Source organism: Gobius niger (genome assembly GCF_951799975.1).
Source record: "Gobius niger genome assembly, chromosome: 1".
Classification (NCBI taxonomy): Eukaryota; Metazoa; Chordata; class Actinopteri; order Gobiiformes; family Gobiidae; genus Gobius; species Gobius niger.
This window is the reverse complement of record NC_136852.1, coordinates 26,711,603-26,727,341: the sequence shown is the minus strand read 5'-3', so window position 1 is coordinate 26,727,341 and position 15,739 is coordinate 26,711,603. Positions and strand designations below refer to the sequence as shown.

The 15,739-nt window shown below is 40.9% G+C and overlaps 1 protein-coding gene across 10 annotated transcripts in view; it reads right to left on the bottom strand.

Annotated features, from left to right (window-relative positions):
- Nucleotides 1-15,739, bottom strand: part of clcn2c (chloride channel 2c) — a 178,433-nt gene that overhangs the window by 70,615 nt on the left and 92,079 nt on the right. For 5 of the 10 annotated variants that reach the window (XM_079559307.1, XM_079559303.1, XM_079559308.1 and 2 more), the window contains 5 exons: nt 13,500-13,577; nt 10,282-10,305; nt 8,295-8,373; nt 5,390-5,515; nt 4,682-4,766 (listed from right to left, as the gene is read on the bottom strand). In XM_079559307.1, the coding sequence (XP_079415433.1) occupies nt 4,682-4,766; nt 5,390-5,515; nt 8,295-8,373; nt 10,282-10,305; nt 13,500-13,577 (392 nt within the window). The remainder of the gene's footprint in view (nt 1-4,681; nt 4,767-5,389; nt 5,516-8,294; nt 8,374-10,281; nt 10,306-13,499; nt 13,578-15,739) is intronic. The other 5 variants (XM_079559305.1, XM_079559309.1, XM_079559311.1 and 2 more) reach the window with 1 other exon arrangement.

Genomic DNA, 15,739 nt, shown 5'->3' with positions numbered 1-15,739 from the left:
TAACATACAGGAACAACCTCAGAAGGCATGTCCTTTCTGCCCTCAACATGCACCGCTCGCATTAGTATTCGCAGACACAGATATGCCTCAGACTTCAGAGGATGACGGATACTGTACAGAATACAGGCTGTGTGATGGCCTCCTTGTGTTCCAGGGAGCACTCCGACTAAACTCAGCCTGAAGGAGTAAACTCGTACTCGGAAGACTTGCCCTTGAAGCAGCCTGAACAAAGTCTCCTGGCCTAGTTCAGGAAAGTACACTGACCGACTTTCTCGGCCTGACAGATATTGGCAACGGGAAGGAGAAAGTGACGCTCGTCTAACCGTGAGAAGAGTAGTGCCATTAAGGGTTTCCGTAACTTGGTGGCCTTTGTTGTCAGCGCCGTGGGAGCATTCTAAAGAGAGACTGTATAAGACGTCTTGAAAAACAGTGAAGAGACAAAGCATTACACTGGAAAAAGATGCAACAGATTCACAGCCTTTTCAAATGAGTTATTCCTAGTATAGCTCAATTTTAGCTTCATTACATTATCGTACTCATTATAGTTAACCTCTTAAACCCCATCTGAACCGAGCACATTTTCTTTAGTTTGCCTTTATCAAATCTAAAAGCTTCTTGAAACAAGACAAAAGAGTGACAAAATGTGCTGGAAAAGTAAAGTAAAAGTAATAACACAAATAAAAAAGTGACAAAAAACGCCAAAAAAAGCAACAAAAACAAGCCGGAAAAGCAACAACAACATAATTAAAAAAGCAACAATAACAAATAAAAAAGAGACAAAAGAGCAATAAAAAAAGTGACAAATACGCAACAAAAGTGACAAAAGAGCAGCAAAAACAAGCCAGAAAAGCTACAATAATACAATTTAAAAAGTGACAAAAACAAAACAAAAAAGTGTCTAAAAAGCTATAAAAATGCAACCAAAAAAAAAAAAGAGATGAAAACACGACAAAAACGCTTTTAAAAAACAACAACAATCCGTTTTGTAGATCTACCATTAAAAAGAAAAGACAGCTCCTCCTCACTCCTCCCTGTTTACATAATAACTACGTTCGAGAGGGAAACCCTGCTGTGATGGAGCATGTTCCAAAAAAGGGCATAAGGGCGGGATCTTCACTGTAGACTCGACCCACGTGGGGCACGTAGTTCAGTCGTGAACGCGCCATTAGCTTTAATGCTAACGGACTTTCAATCAAAGTCAAGCCCTCATTAGTATGCGAGATTTCTAAAAAAAATTCTTACTAACCATCGTTATCAAAAAGAGTAATGTCTAGCTGTAGAAAGTTTAGGAAAATTAGAAACCAGGCTTAAAAGTTTTTAACATGTCTAAAGTGCAATGCTTTCCAATGAGTAACTAGTGGCTATATGGTGGTACTACAGCATTGGCGGAGCAATGGCGGCCCCTATTGTCGTGGTCACAAAGCAGAGCAGCCAGCCGGCCATTGGTTCTGTAGGTCTTAGCTTTCAAATGAGGCATCATTCTGAGCTCCAGTCGAGAAGCTTTTAGATTTGGGTAAAGCCGCATTTGTGATATCGTGCAGCCCTATGAGGCATTTGTGTGTTGATCCTCATGTTATTGTCTTAGTTACACTGATGTTGGTCAACACTTAAGAGCTTGATTTCTTTCGCCGTCCGAGAGCTGGAAAGCCAAAGCAAGTATTGTAATAATGTGAACTTGTTGTTTGTTTGTTTCAAAAAAATCACTGCAAAAATCGCTTTCAGATGCTGGCAGGCACAGAATAAATTAAAAAAAATAAAACATTTGAACGGGAGGATATTGCCGCTTTTCTGGTGGCAGAGATAAGTGTAAAGTCAGTGACGCAGCAGTGGGCGCCAACACCAACGCAACAAGAAACCTGCCAAGTACAGAGAATTAAACATGAGAGAACAAGGGAGGGAGAGTCCTCACCACAGTCACGCAGGACTTGAAAGGATTAAAGACAAAAGCAGTCTTCTTCTTCTTCTTCCTCGGGATCACTGTCGAAACTGTACAATGGGAAATCTCAGACTCCGACATTGAGTGCCTTAACAGATTATATGCGAGTGGTTTGCCTTCGAGCCCCACGGCAACATGGTCTTTTTGTGGAGTTTTCTATTTTTTTTGTAAGAGTGGATTCCCAAAAACTTTCCCGTTTCCCCACACAATCTGGAACTTCAATGCAGCTGGGTCACACTGGGTTATTATGCGAGTTTCAACCAGCTCTCCAACCACCACTGGTCACAAAACATTCATACGAAACTAGTGTAATGTTTTGGTCAAGAATACAATGCCAGTAAGAAGGGAGCAGGAACAGAACCACGACCTTATGGTTCAATCTTGTTTTTCCAAGTAACAATTCCAATATTACTTTTTTTTTAAAAGGTTAGTTTTATTTCGATTTTTCAGTAAAAGGTTTCACTTAGAGAGTATTTTAAGTATTATTTGAACATAACACTCTACTAAATACTGAGCGTTAAGTTTCTCACTTTGTTAAAATTTTGTCAGGATCCTCGAGTTAGGGGGTACTCAGAGTATAAATTAATGCCTAAAGAGTATGTTGGACAAGGTTGGGAACTACTGTTCTATGCTATAATATACTTGATATTGTGTGATCCAATATCACCTTAACAACAACAATTGTGCAGACATATATAGTACAGTGGTTCTAGGGGGAAAGACTTCGGGGGCCAAATCTTGTGCCTGGTGCAAGCTTAAAGCGTGATGGTTATCTTCCATGTGAGAGGGTGTCACTTATAAAATGAGAGAGGACTGAGGCGTGGTTCATTCCAAGCAGCACTGAGAGCGGTCTCCAATGGCAACCTCACATTCATTTCCTCGTTTACATCACGCTGCCTTGTGTTCTTCCTTAAGCCTTATTGGCTCTTACAGGTCAAACTAAAAACTTTATTAACTCCATCGTGAGTTAAACAATGTCCATGTCCCGAGAGAGAGAGATGTCGCCTACAGCCGGTCCCGCAGTGGCGCGGGTCGGCACTCGCTCGGCCGTAATTGCGTTGATGTGACCAAAACAAAAAGCACATGTTCACTGTTGCACATTACATAGCCAATAGTCATGGGTTTTTCTCATAGACTGTAAAAAATAATGGACGTCTTCTGCTCACTCCTCCCCGTTTACCATAATGACCACGGTCGAGGGGGAATTCATGGAGGATTTACAGACTCCTCCTCCCCAGCTCTGACGAAGCATGTTCCTAAAAAGGGCATAAGGGCGGGATCTTCACCGTACACTCGGCCCTTGCGTGACGTGTAGCTCGCGCTGCTCCAATGCTAACAGACCGAGCCTCATTAAGTACGAGATTTCAAAAATTCTTCTTACGAAAACCAGCCTGGTTTCATAAATTGTGACTAACCCAGCGTTATCTCAGGAGGAATATCCAGCCTAGTCTAGTGTTGAAAAAATTTAAACCAGGCGTTAAAGTTGTTTTTAAGGTGTCTAAACTCCAATGCTTTTCAATGGGGGCCTAGTGGCAATATGGAGGTACTACAGCAATGGCGGAGCAATGGTGGCCCCCAGTGTCGTGGTCATAAAGCAGAGCAGCCAGCGCCCATTGGTTTTTCTCCACCCCATGTACTTCCCACTTCAAAGCAGCAAGTCTGGGGTGGCAAAATCTGAAAGTGCGCTCCTCCCAAGTGCAAAATGTTACGCTTTAGTCTGCGTTTAGAAACACAAGATCAGAGCCCCTTTGATGTAAACACACAATACAAGAGCCATATTCTGGCAGAGAATTTCAAGCCTTGACAGTAGAAACAGATGGAAAACTCTGCCCACTTGCACATTTAAAATTAGTACGACAAGAGCGAGCAAAAGCGTCTGAAGATCGAAGCACGCCTTCAACTCGACATTAAATCTCCACTGCAATGTACATTTCCTGGATGACCGAGAGCCCGCACAAACTGCTCAGACAGCGGGAAAGATTGGACTGGCCTCCCTCCCTCTCTCTCTCTCCCATCTGTGCAGCGGCTTCTTCAAGGAGCCCGTGGTCTGATTGTATGCTCTGCGGACGAGCCCGGAGGCAAAGGCAGGATAAAATAAGACGTCCCCCGGTGAGAAGGCAACTGTAGCTGCTAAATTATCCATGTTCGGAGAGACACGCGGACCTGCCCACTGTCACACCTTTAGAGAGGCGGCAGCAGCAGCAGCTCACTCCCCCCGTTCTCCATCAAACCCCCTCTTTCTGAAAGCGCGGAGGACGTACAGTAGCTATTAAAGCCGGCGGGAACACTTTGTACTGGCAAATCGCGGAGAAGTGGTTTACCAAATGGACGGCTTATTGGGATCAACCTGTTGGGCAAATAAATAATAAAATCTTTACTTGCAGCGTTATTTTCATTTCATTATCTATTCCATCATAGTCAAAGGTTCTCATCTGTCATCTTTCTCATCAAACGTGTTAGTTGCTGACGAAGCCTCTTGAAGCGAGAGCAAGAAACGTCCTCAACGCTACAGCCTCAGAACCTCCGTCTGCGATACAAATGCAATACCAAAAAAAAACAGCTCGCAGCAAAACCAGTTGTTATCCGCCTTATGAAAGAAAGAAATAAAAGCAATAAAAGTCGGCATCTAAAAATCGGCGTTAATGAAAAAAGAAGGTGGAAGGGGGGGGTTGGAAAGTGTCATTTGTTGAAGCAGAAATGTCACAGAAATGCCAGATCTGAGCGGGAGTCATTTTGAGCACGTACCCAATAACTGCAAACGCTGGGAGCTCCTGGAGGTCGAAGGGGAAGTCCAGACGGAACCTGGTCTTGAACAGCGCCGTGATGGTTTCTGCACAATCCATAAAGAAGAATATACAAACCACTGACCCCACTGCAAATATGGAAAACACACAACTTCACAAACACTGGCTCATTATTTTGTGTTCCGGACTTTTAAAGAGACGTACCCTTGTTAGCGCAAAATGATTATCTGATATATGCGTATCGCAGTGGGAAAAAGGGAGTGGAGTTCATTGCTGAGTCTTCCTAATGGGCATATCTTTTTTTTGACATATTAGGAAAAGCACAGAACTAAAATGTGCTAATGGTTAAGCACTGTCAGGGCTCACTAAAACATCTCCACACAATAACGTTATCGCTCCAATTGGTCGTTTTTAGAAAGTAGGATGTACTCTCTCTGCCTCTACCATGTTGTACTGCCCGATAGTGTAAATAAGTGTTTGCATTGGATCTGCATCGTCTCTATTTAGATTTCCTTTGTGGAGTTTGTATCTTCTTGAACACTGAAATGTAACTGTTCAATTCTCAATTCAAAGTTTGCTCCAAGTCTTTGAAGACATGGGCCGTTCCTGGTGCCACATCTTGGTGCCATCCCAATGACATCTGGACGCGCCGCAGCTTGAAATCCGGCAAAGCGCGGTGTACTTTGGACTCTGTTGGAGGCCACTTTACCTTCATCTTTGTTCCAGACGGCCAAAACTCTGAAAATGAAGGCACTGAAAGTAGCAGCAAAGAACCCCCTCCAGTAGTTTCTCACGGCGAAGAAAGTGGATGTTACTTCAATACTGAACAAGACGCCTGCAACACACACAAAAAAAAGCACTGGTTAATATGATGAAGACTATTTATAAATCTGTGTTTAGCAGCGAGAGGCGTCCCGCTGTGAGCCAGATGTTACGATGACAAACGTATCGGGGGGTAATTTTTGATGCTACATGGCGCTGTCTGATGTTTACAGACGCGACATCAGGTGCAATGTCTCAGAGCCACGCGTCACTAAACCCGAAGACTTCGCGGCTCATTTGCGTTTAGGAGGAAATGGAATGTTTCTGCGACGGAGGTTTCGCGGATCACAACATGATCCGTTTTTAAAGATCATACGCCTTTTATCTGACTTGCTAGCCCAGCGAGTTCTGATGGACGTGATTTATTTACCATAAATAACCAATTAGAGAAAAGTGTGGTCCGTCTAACACAGTGGTTTACCTGAGCATGGAGGTTTTCGGTGACACTTCCAAAACAAGCATCCTGTGTTAGCATTTTGTATCACCCGTTGTATTTTCCAGATATGCATGATTAAACTAGGCAAGAGAGAAGAAAAGTGTTGTGAATTGCTTTAATTTATTGGTTTATTTGGTCGGGACAGGCATGTTAATGAACACACCACACCAGATTGTAGCCACGAGCCAATTTGCATCCGTTAAACAATGGCTCATTTTCTCATTTACTTTATAAGAGACGTACCCGTGCTAGCACAAAATGATTATTCAATATTAATCATGGTGGAAAAAATTAAGTGGACGATAGTTCACAGTAGTTTCTCAAAGAGCACACAGTATATCTTAATATAAAATCTGAAAAATATACTGCCTGACCAAAAATAAGTCGCCACAACAACAAAAAAAGGTCAACGCTCAATACTTAGCCAGACCACCTTTAGCTTTCATTACAGCACACATTTGCTGTGGCATTGTCAAAATCCAGTGTTGCATTAACTATTCACTAAGGTCTTGTATCGATGATGGGAGAGTGTGACCACTGCACAAAGCCGTCCCCAGCACATCCCAAAGATCCTCAATGGGGTTCAGATCTGGACTCTGCAGAGGCGGCCGATTCATGCGAGATTACGATGTCCCATGCTTCCTGAACCGTTCTTTCACAATGCGAGCCTGATGAATCCTGGCATTGTCATCTCGGAACATGCCCGCGCCATCAGGGAAGAAGAAATCCACAGATGGAATAACCTGGTCATTCAGGATGTTGATGATCATTCTTGCTGCTTAACCTAGACCTGACGGACTGCAGCAGCCCCAGATCAGAACAGTTAGTGAAACCCAAGTGGCGACATTTTTTTCTGGTCAGGCAGTGTATTATTTCCTGTCTACGATGGTGGCAGGAAGTGTCCAAGGTCGTAAAAAGCTAAACATAAATAAATAAATATAAACATTTAAATGCAGAAAGAAAGCCAAAAGAACTAAAAGAAGGTTCAAACAGATGCCAATATGCACATTTCCATTAGTGCAGTGAATACAGCGTTGACCGGAAACTCGAGCCTTGCTGCCAAAGCTCTAAGATTTATGGGGAAAAACATGGCAGAGAAAACCCTAACTTAAAAAGGAGAATCAGCACTAACAGCTTTCTAATTAAACAAACACTTTATGCAAACATTTTTCTAAAATAGTGTTCCTCTGATGCCTTTCAAAGTCAGTAACTCTCCTTGCGTTCATTAAGCTCATCATCTGTTTCGCGAGAGTTTTTCGGCCGATTATGGCATCATGCATGGCTGTTTCTCTTAATGTTTATTTATTTAAATAAACAAAAATTTATTTTTTAAGTTTTGAAGCCAATCTATATTAAATGCTGTGAAACAAATGTATATATAATCACATATCAAGGTAACGGACTGTGTAAAAGAAGAGGAAATATGTGCAGGTGTAAATATAACAAGGTCCAGTAGGAAAATGCAAAGCTGCTACTGTCAAGCCTTTTGAAGGTCAGCAGTTTGGTCGTTAGATAACCTGGATATGACCAGTACAATCAGGGCAGACTGTACCTGTCGATGTCCACAGTGCACATCTCTGAGCCATAAATAGGAGTGACCTGAATTCAATATCTATAGTTTGTGTGCATTATATGACCTGCCGCATAGAAGCTGCATTGAGTCTCCTAGACATAGTGTACCTTTACATCAGAACATAATGTCAACAATAAGGCCGGGTACCATTAAATGATATTGGTTTGGCATCATTAAAGAAGTTTAGGTTCAACTGGTATCTAAAAGCAAGAACCAGATTTTTTTTTTAAATCTTTAAAGTGCTGTTGGTCCAGGGACAGGATTAAAGGAAGTGACTTTTGTTTCAGCTCAAATAAATGAATTTTTTGCCCTCCCCCCGTATTATTCATTACTAATATTGTTCCTATTTTCCCCCATTTTTTCCCTATTTCATAATTTTTTAGAATTTTTTTCCCCCCTTATTTTTTTATTTTTATTTTTTTACTATTTTTTGTCCTATTTTTGCCCCAATATGAATTTTTTTTTCCATTTCCCCCCCCAAATTTCTTCCTCAGTTTTTCCTTTTCCCCGTCCCATTTTCTCCCAAACTATTCCCCATCTTTCACACACTTCTTGATATTGGAGATGAACCCGACTATACATTTGCAGATCTTCCAAACATCATTGTTCTGTTTTCTGGTTCTAGACATCACATATGTCAGTATCGGAAAGAGTATCGTTCAGGAATCAGGTATCGAAAAAACCAAGTATCGTTTAAGTACTGGTATCGAAACAAAATGTAACTAGTAACGTGCTACAACGCGTCACTAGTCAAAGGCAACACGTCGTAGCACTTTGACGCACCTCCTATAGGGGCAGCGAAACAACAGCCCACCCCCACGGCACAAGCAGCAGCCAGCATCTCGATGTTTCGGGACTCGTTCTGAAACACACAGAACACTTTTGGTTACATATAAATACATTAGAACTGCTTCCTGTTGTGTGATGCTAGCCGGGCTTATTTCATACATGCGTTTCTTTAGATGGATGGAGAAAGATATGGTAACACGCACTACACTCACAGACTATTACATTCATAAACTAAAGAATATTATGGCCTCTGGTGATGTGACAAGACCGTAATGAACATCCACAAGATGACAGCATGCAGCGTTTCTTCATGAAAAATGAATACTTCTTTAATCAAAGGAGGATCGGAGAAATGCAGTGGCTGTGGGCAACTGAGCAACGGGGAATTCTGGGAAGCCGAGTCCTTGACACCTGATCTGAGAGCGGCTTCCTTCGGCAGCATGGAAGGCGATAGAGTTTAATAAGTAGGTGCATTAGTGCTAGGTATTAGGTGTACCGGAAGGAGCTTATCCAGGTTTAACAAACTGACAGAGCCTTGACTTTGATTCTTGAACATCTGACTTCAGAAGAAGAACTCGGGGTGGGGGGTGGGGGGGGGGAAGGGCTTACACTGCAAACATGCTTCAGATTAACCTGGAGGAAGATTACGCCACAACTGCTTATTTTGGGAATATGCACTATTTGAGTTTAAATCATCATCAGGCATTTTTAGGGTTTGTTGTTCAAGATATTTAGGCACAAGACAATTGTATCCAGAGAGTAAATCATAGACGTTAAAGGCACGGAAAATGCACGCTGCTCATTCTTTTTTACAAAGCAACGTGGCCAACATTCTGAATACTGTTAAAAGTACAAATCTGTGAAGTCAAGTTACTCCAAATAAAAGTGCCTCACTCAAATGAATACTTGATACCTAAGTTTTCTTTGCTGTACAGCCTTTTCTCTCCATCCAAACTCATCTCTAAATTCCCTGACACATTTCTAACGCCTCAATTCTTTCTGGGGATGAATTTATAGTAAGTATAAGTATGAGTTAAGTATACATTGTAAACAACAAGAGCAGCCTGCAGTTGCGTGTAAGACCTGAGGTGGCAGTAGTGAGTATGAAAATGACCAACTTGCATCTAGTCTCTTTAAAGCAATACTAAGTAACTTGTTTACCTCAATAAATCCTTTTCGTAGTCCCTCTGGGGGTAATACAAGTGTTAATGGGATGACTGGGGGGGTCTTTCATCTCCCCCTGGTGTCTCTGGCCAGAAAACCTCAAATGCAACTTGCGTGCCTCCGGACCGGAGCCACCAATACACACTAATAGAATCCCAAAGAAGAAGCTGACATGCTAACGGACAAGGCTAGCTGCGGGCTCGCGCCACTTCAAACAGTATTTACAGTCAAGTTTGAGTGATTTTTTTATCTCTGTTGTGTAATTGGATGTGTATAGTATTTACTCTCACGGACAATTAATGAGTAAAAAACGCAACTTGCTACAACACCTGCAGTGGCACTTATGGCCTCTAGGGGCATGAGTTACTTAGTACTGCTGTAAGGACAAAACCAACTTAATTTTACAACTAGAACAAGGAAATAGCAGGGCCTTTAAATGTTCGGAGTAAATGATACACATAATTTTAAACATGTTTTAATAATGTGTGGGGGAGAACAATAAAAAAAATAATGACAATAAAACAAGAAAAAATAGTGAATAAATGAATGAATCCTTACTTTGTGGCTTCAAAAATATGAAGATAGAAGCTAATATTTCAAATAAGTCAGCCACTGTGCATGAACAAGCTCAATGAGGGATTGGCCAGTATGAGTGAAATTGATTTAATGCCATTTGATGCTTGGCATGCAGCTGATGTCAATCCGAGCCAATGATTATCAATGATCATTTTCTCATGAACATATTCAAACGTATGTCCTTTCTTTTTGATGAAGTAAATAAGACATCAGAGGGCAGAGTCAGACAAAAGTAAATTACCTTGGACCAGAAAAGGCTCGGGTCCTTCAGGCAGCGTGGGAGGATGGGGCGCAGAGTTAGCCAAGTGGCCTTTTAGGGAAATAATATTACAGTATATAATGTGGCTTGATAATGCCACCAACAGTGTTTACTGCAACACACCACGGACCCCCTGGGATTTTCTTCATAAAACTGCTTAACTCCAGGTTTTCTTCATGAGGCATACACACTGATCTTGTAATAATAATAAAAAAAAGATATATATTGTAAAGCAAGGACATCAACAACAACCCCTGAGCCCCACACTGGCCTATTAGCATGAGGTCTATGGAGAGGAGAGGGACACTTCACACACAGTCTCAGCATTAAACTGGAGCAAAGCAGGGGGAGGGAGGGAGAAAAAGAAAAGCAGCGAGATACAGAGCGCAGAGTACAAAATGGAGGTAATGAGGGCCACAGGGGAGCGGAGTCAAGAGGAGCACGGGGAACTAAATAATAATGGGAGGATAAAACACTATGTTTACCTGGTCGCTTCAGGTCATAACTGGCAGTTACGACCCGGCTCGGGGTTTTTTCACGACAATTTGGCATATAATGTGCTGCCCTGTTTCGTTTACACTAAATAAGGTAATTAAGTTGTTGTTGTTGTTTTATTTAAAGGGTTTTGGAGATAATATTAAACCCCACTAGAGTGAAAACGGCTAATTACCCTGTGACACCTGCGAGTGGGCGGATGCTCAAGCAGCAAAATAATTGTTGTCTGAACAAAAATGAGCCGCGTGGCACAGGCCTGTAAAGATAATACCAGAACCAGTGTATCCAGGAAGTAAAAATCGCAACGAAATTGATCTAACTTGAATGGCTATTAGCATTTCACAAAAAAACAAGTTATTCAGGGAGTATGATATTCAAAATGTAATGCCTCTCCATCAGGTTATGTGCTGTTAAATCGGATACAGTTCAGTCTTTTCTCTAATGCTGCTGATCTTGTATACTACGGTACTTGACGTGGCTTTCATTATTATTTTTTGCATTATCAGGACTAAAACTGTATTGAAGAGACTCCCATGTCTACTCAAAACTGTGTGAATGCTGTGAAATTCTACTGCAGGCATGTCTTGGACCGGTATGACATGGTTTAAAGGAACAGGCCACCGTTTTTCCATACTGAGATAAAGTGGAAGTCGAAGTGCTCCTAAGGTGTTACTACGCCTCACAATATAGTGCCCTCTTTCATCCACTTAGAAAATCGACATGTTTAATTTTGTGTGACTATACTTGGATCGTGTAACCGTATTTAAGGCGAGACACAGGTGAATAGTGAAAAAATGTATATTTACAGATATCAATTTGAAACTGTTGCTGTCGATCACTGGCATAAATGTGAGAAAAAAAGACATGGCAAGTTTTCTGTCATTTTATCTTTTCATTTAAGAACAAGGTGTTTTATGCCTAAAAATGCCCTAAATTTACCCTTTTTTCGGCGACGAAATCTGAATAATGGATAGAGCTACATTCAAATGTATGGTTTCATTTTATTGATGAATGAGTTACCAAAACTTTCTCAGAGGGGAATTTGGACTTCTGGTTTAGTTTTAAAATAAGCTGTTTTTTAGTGGAAAAATTTGTACAAATTAAATTTTCGCCTTATTTTTTGACATTCAAAACTCAATAAATGGGGCTAGGGATTAAATAATAAAAAATCCCTCTGAAAAAATCTTCCAAATATTGTTCAGTCCAAGGCTGGAAAATGTGAAGTCTTTAGGTCCTACTGACGTGGACATAGTGTCGCCACAATGACAGAAAAATGTGTTGTGAGAAAAAGGGCCTTGAAATTGCATTGTCCCATATAAGTCTATGGGGGAACATTGAATCAGCGCAATATTTAAACATGTTATTGTGAAGATTAGGTGTATTTTCTGTTTCCGGGTGAAAGCTTATATGTTCAGAGACCAATTTGGCCCAAAACCTGAAAACTGAAAAATTTTGTTTTGCCTGTAGTGTCTCCGCTTAAATACGGGGAATGTGGAAGAGCTTGGTCGCTTCTAACTTCACACCCGTTTGGCCCCATAGAAGAGAGGAGGAGAGGCTAAATGCAAACAACATATTTGGTCTTTTTGCGTGACTGAGCGCAGGCGTAAAGTCCAGACAGCTACGCATCAACTCGTCTAAGCTAAGGTAAGAACATATCTCAGTATGGAAAAACAGTGGCCTATTCCTTTAAAGTCAAACCTTTTACTGAAAAACCGCGGCCTGTTTGGTAAACACTGCGCTATAGTTAATTAATACTTTTTATACTACAGGAAAACAAACCTATAGCTCATACACAGTAAGTGTCGTGTTTTCAAATGTAATTATTTTTTGAATCAACTTCTGTGCAATGTTGCTTTATAATGTCAATGTATATGTATATAAGCATGAGTTAAATGGCATAATTGAGGCATAGGGCAGAGTCTCCACCATCTCTGCCTCTTCAAACCCCGTCGTCCCTTAGGAACCCTCTGGAAGCTTCAGAGGGGCACATAAAACATTCTCACTCCTCCCAAAAGACGCACAATATGTGAAAGAAGAAGAAAAAAAAAATCCATCTGCATCTAGGCTTTTACACATATTTTTTCCCCTCCTGAATCCCATCATCTTTCTGTGTCACGCCGGGGTTTTGAAGATGAACCAGATCTTGTTTGTTAACAAATACACACTGTTTAAACATTTATCAAGCCGTGTACTTCTCACTTGTTTGTTGACTGTACATGGCATGGGGAGGAATTCATTTCAATATGGGCTCGCAGCCTTATGTAACCGTGGACACGTGCATTTTCATTTATTCAAGGAGATAAAAAGTGAGGGGGAAAAAAAAAAAGAAATCCCAAAATACATTGTAAATTCCACTGGAGGGTTTAAAAACTCACATTCGAGCAGATCTGTTGCGCTTCAAATCTGTTATGTAACCAATTTTAGACTGGGGGGCTTTCAGGTCATAAGCAATTTTTCAAACAGTTTTTGAACAATTTGGTCAAGTTAACTTTTTGAAGCTACTTTTAAAATCCAAACGAGGCAAAAAATGTGGCACTTATTTCGACATTCAGTCCAAAGCCTAAAGTGCAAATACTTGATTCTAGGACTCTCCAAAGCATCCACAACTTTAGATTTTCTCAGAGAGCAACTCATAAATCTTTTCTAAAATAATGAACTCACAGTTTAAATCGTGACCATGTATTAGATTAGTAAACCGGACTTACCTCGTAGATCCCTCCGAACAAAGACATGAACTTGCTGAGGAGAGCGGCGCACAAACTGGCAATGTGGACAAACGGCCCCTGTGGGAGACAAAAGGCATTTGCAATTCATTCATCTTTTGGGTATCAGGTGGTGTGCGCATTGGCTCCTGATACATTGTTTTGATATTCCACTTTATGATGAATTTCGATTTGGATTTTGAGGGGAAAACAGTAAAACAATCGCTTCTTATGTTAGGTTTAAGGTGAGTCAAAAGCTACAACCGCAATACAGTCATTAATGAACATTGTGATCCACTATGGAAATATATTGAAAAACAAATCAATAAAGCAAGGGTCTCCAACATTTTTTTTTTTTTTTTTTTACTGGGTGAGCTACTTTTACATAACAAAACCACCAGAGAGCTACTTATGCTTCAGAGACACTTTGTGTAACTAGGCAACTTTGGAGGAGTTCACCCTGGAGAATTAGAAGCAATATATTTCAATAAAATTATCGAAAGCCTTTGGCGAGCTACTAAGAAAGGCCTAGAGAGCAACTGGTTAGAGATCCCAAATGTCTTGGGAGTAGGGGTGTGACAATATGTCGATTTTGCGATATATCATGATATTCTGTGGGACGATACGATACTTTTTATTCTGATATCAATTCTTTTGATGATGTTGTGCATATTAATGAGGCCGTCGTGCGCCACTGCTTTCAGTCAATAGAGGCCAAAAATGATCAAGAATTCAGTCGGAACGAAAGCACTACCTTGGACCAAACACTGTCACATACTTCTAATAGTTTTAATAGTTAGAAGTAAGATTGATTTGTGATTGATTTGTTGATTTATTCCTTTTGGGCTCTGGTTTCTTGTTCTTTGTTTCCAATGCATAAGCCAGGGAGATTTATTCTTTTTTTTAAAAAGGGTACAATGCAGATGAAAACAAAGGTAAATCCTGAATAATAAAAAAAATCGGGATGTATCATAGGTTATTTAAATCTAAATTATTGTTTTCGTTATCGCGAGCCATGTATCGTGTATCGTATCGAATCGTGAGGTACCCAGAGGTCCCAGAGAGTGGGATAAAGCTTGGAATCAACTTATTGAAAACACATTTGCTCAAAGCTTTAGGCACTTACTACTCGCCCACGATCGCAGCGAAGCTTATATCGACCACAAGAGCGAAGAAGAAGAAAGGAGCGAAAGGTCCAGAACTCAATCAATTCAATCCGACGGTTTAAGCTCCACTACGAGAAATACTTCCCGGACGACTGAGAGCCCGCACAAACATACTCTTCCACGATGTTTCCCCACATTTCTCCTCTCGCATCAAACTTTACCTGTTTTAACTTTGAACCAGGAGCCCTTTTGTCATTGTAAAGCACTGGAGCGTGGTGCGACTATTAAAACTCAGAAAGTTTGAAGTGGAACTAACAGGATTAGGAGTGAGAGCATAATAAAAAATAAAAAAAAAGTGCTACAGTAGATAATGGAAGTGGAGCGATGCGGACTGCTGCAGCGCTGAAGCCTCGGGCCGGTGTGAGAGACAAAAAAAAAAAAAAAAAAACTCAAACAGATTTGCAAGAATTTCTTCCGGCAATCTCGTCTTTTGGGAATGCCGTACCTGCAACAATGTTTTTGCTTAGAGGCTGAGAAATAATAAAGTATTCAGCATTTCGTATTCTCACCGTGTGCGCCGGGAGAGACAAAAACAAATGCAGATGATCGAAACATCTGTGCACCTTCCAATTTTAATCTTCGCACCGCACTTCCCCACCGGGAGTCCCGTCCTCATTCTCGGTACGACCCGGCAACTTTGGCCCTTTGTAATTTAGAGAATCATTTGCAATTCATGACATGGAAATGATTTAAGAAGAAGTTGGACGTCGGCTAATGTGATACACTACAGCCCCAGTTCTGTGGCATAATTTGTATGACTCAAAAATGTTGTGATGAAATATTGTACTTGACAGATCATGCACATGTCATGTCCTATGCAGTTCTATCACAACCTCACAAAGAAAACATTAAATCATTGGAGAGAGAGACAATTCTAACTTGAATGAAGCCATGCAGCAGAACATTTTACCCTGAAAAAAAAAAATAGAATAAGATACAATCACTCATTTCATCAACAAAGGAGAACAGAGCAATGGGGAAACATGGCCCCTCTCTCCAAAAACTAAAGGAGTTAAGAGTCTTTTTTCTCGTGTCTCGAGTTAAGAGTCTTTTTTGTGAGATGTTTTGGGGATGTTT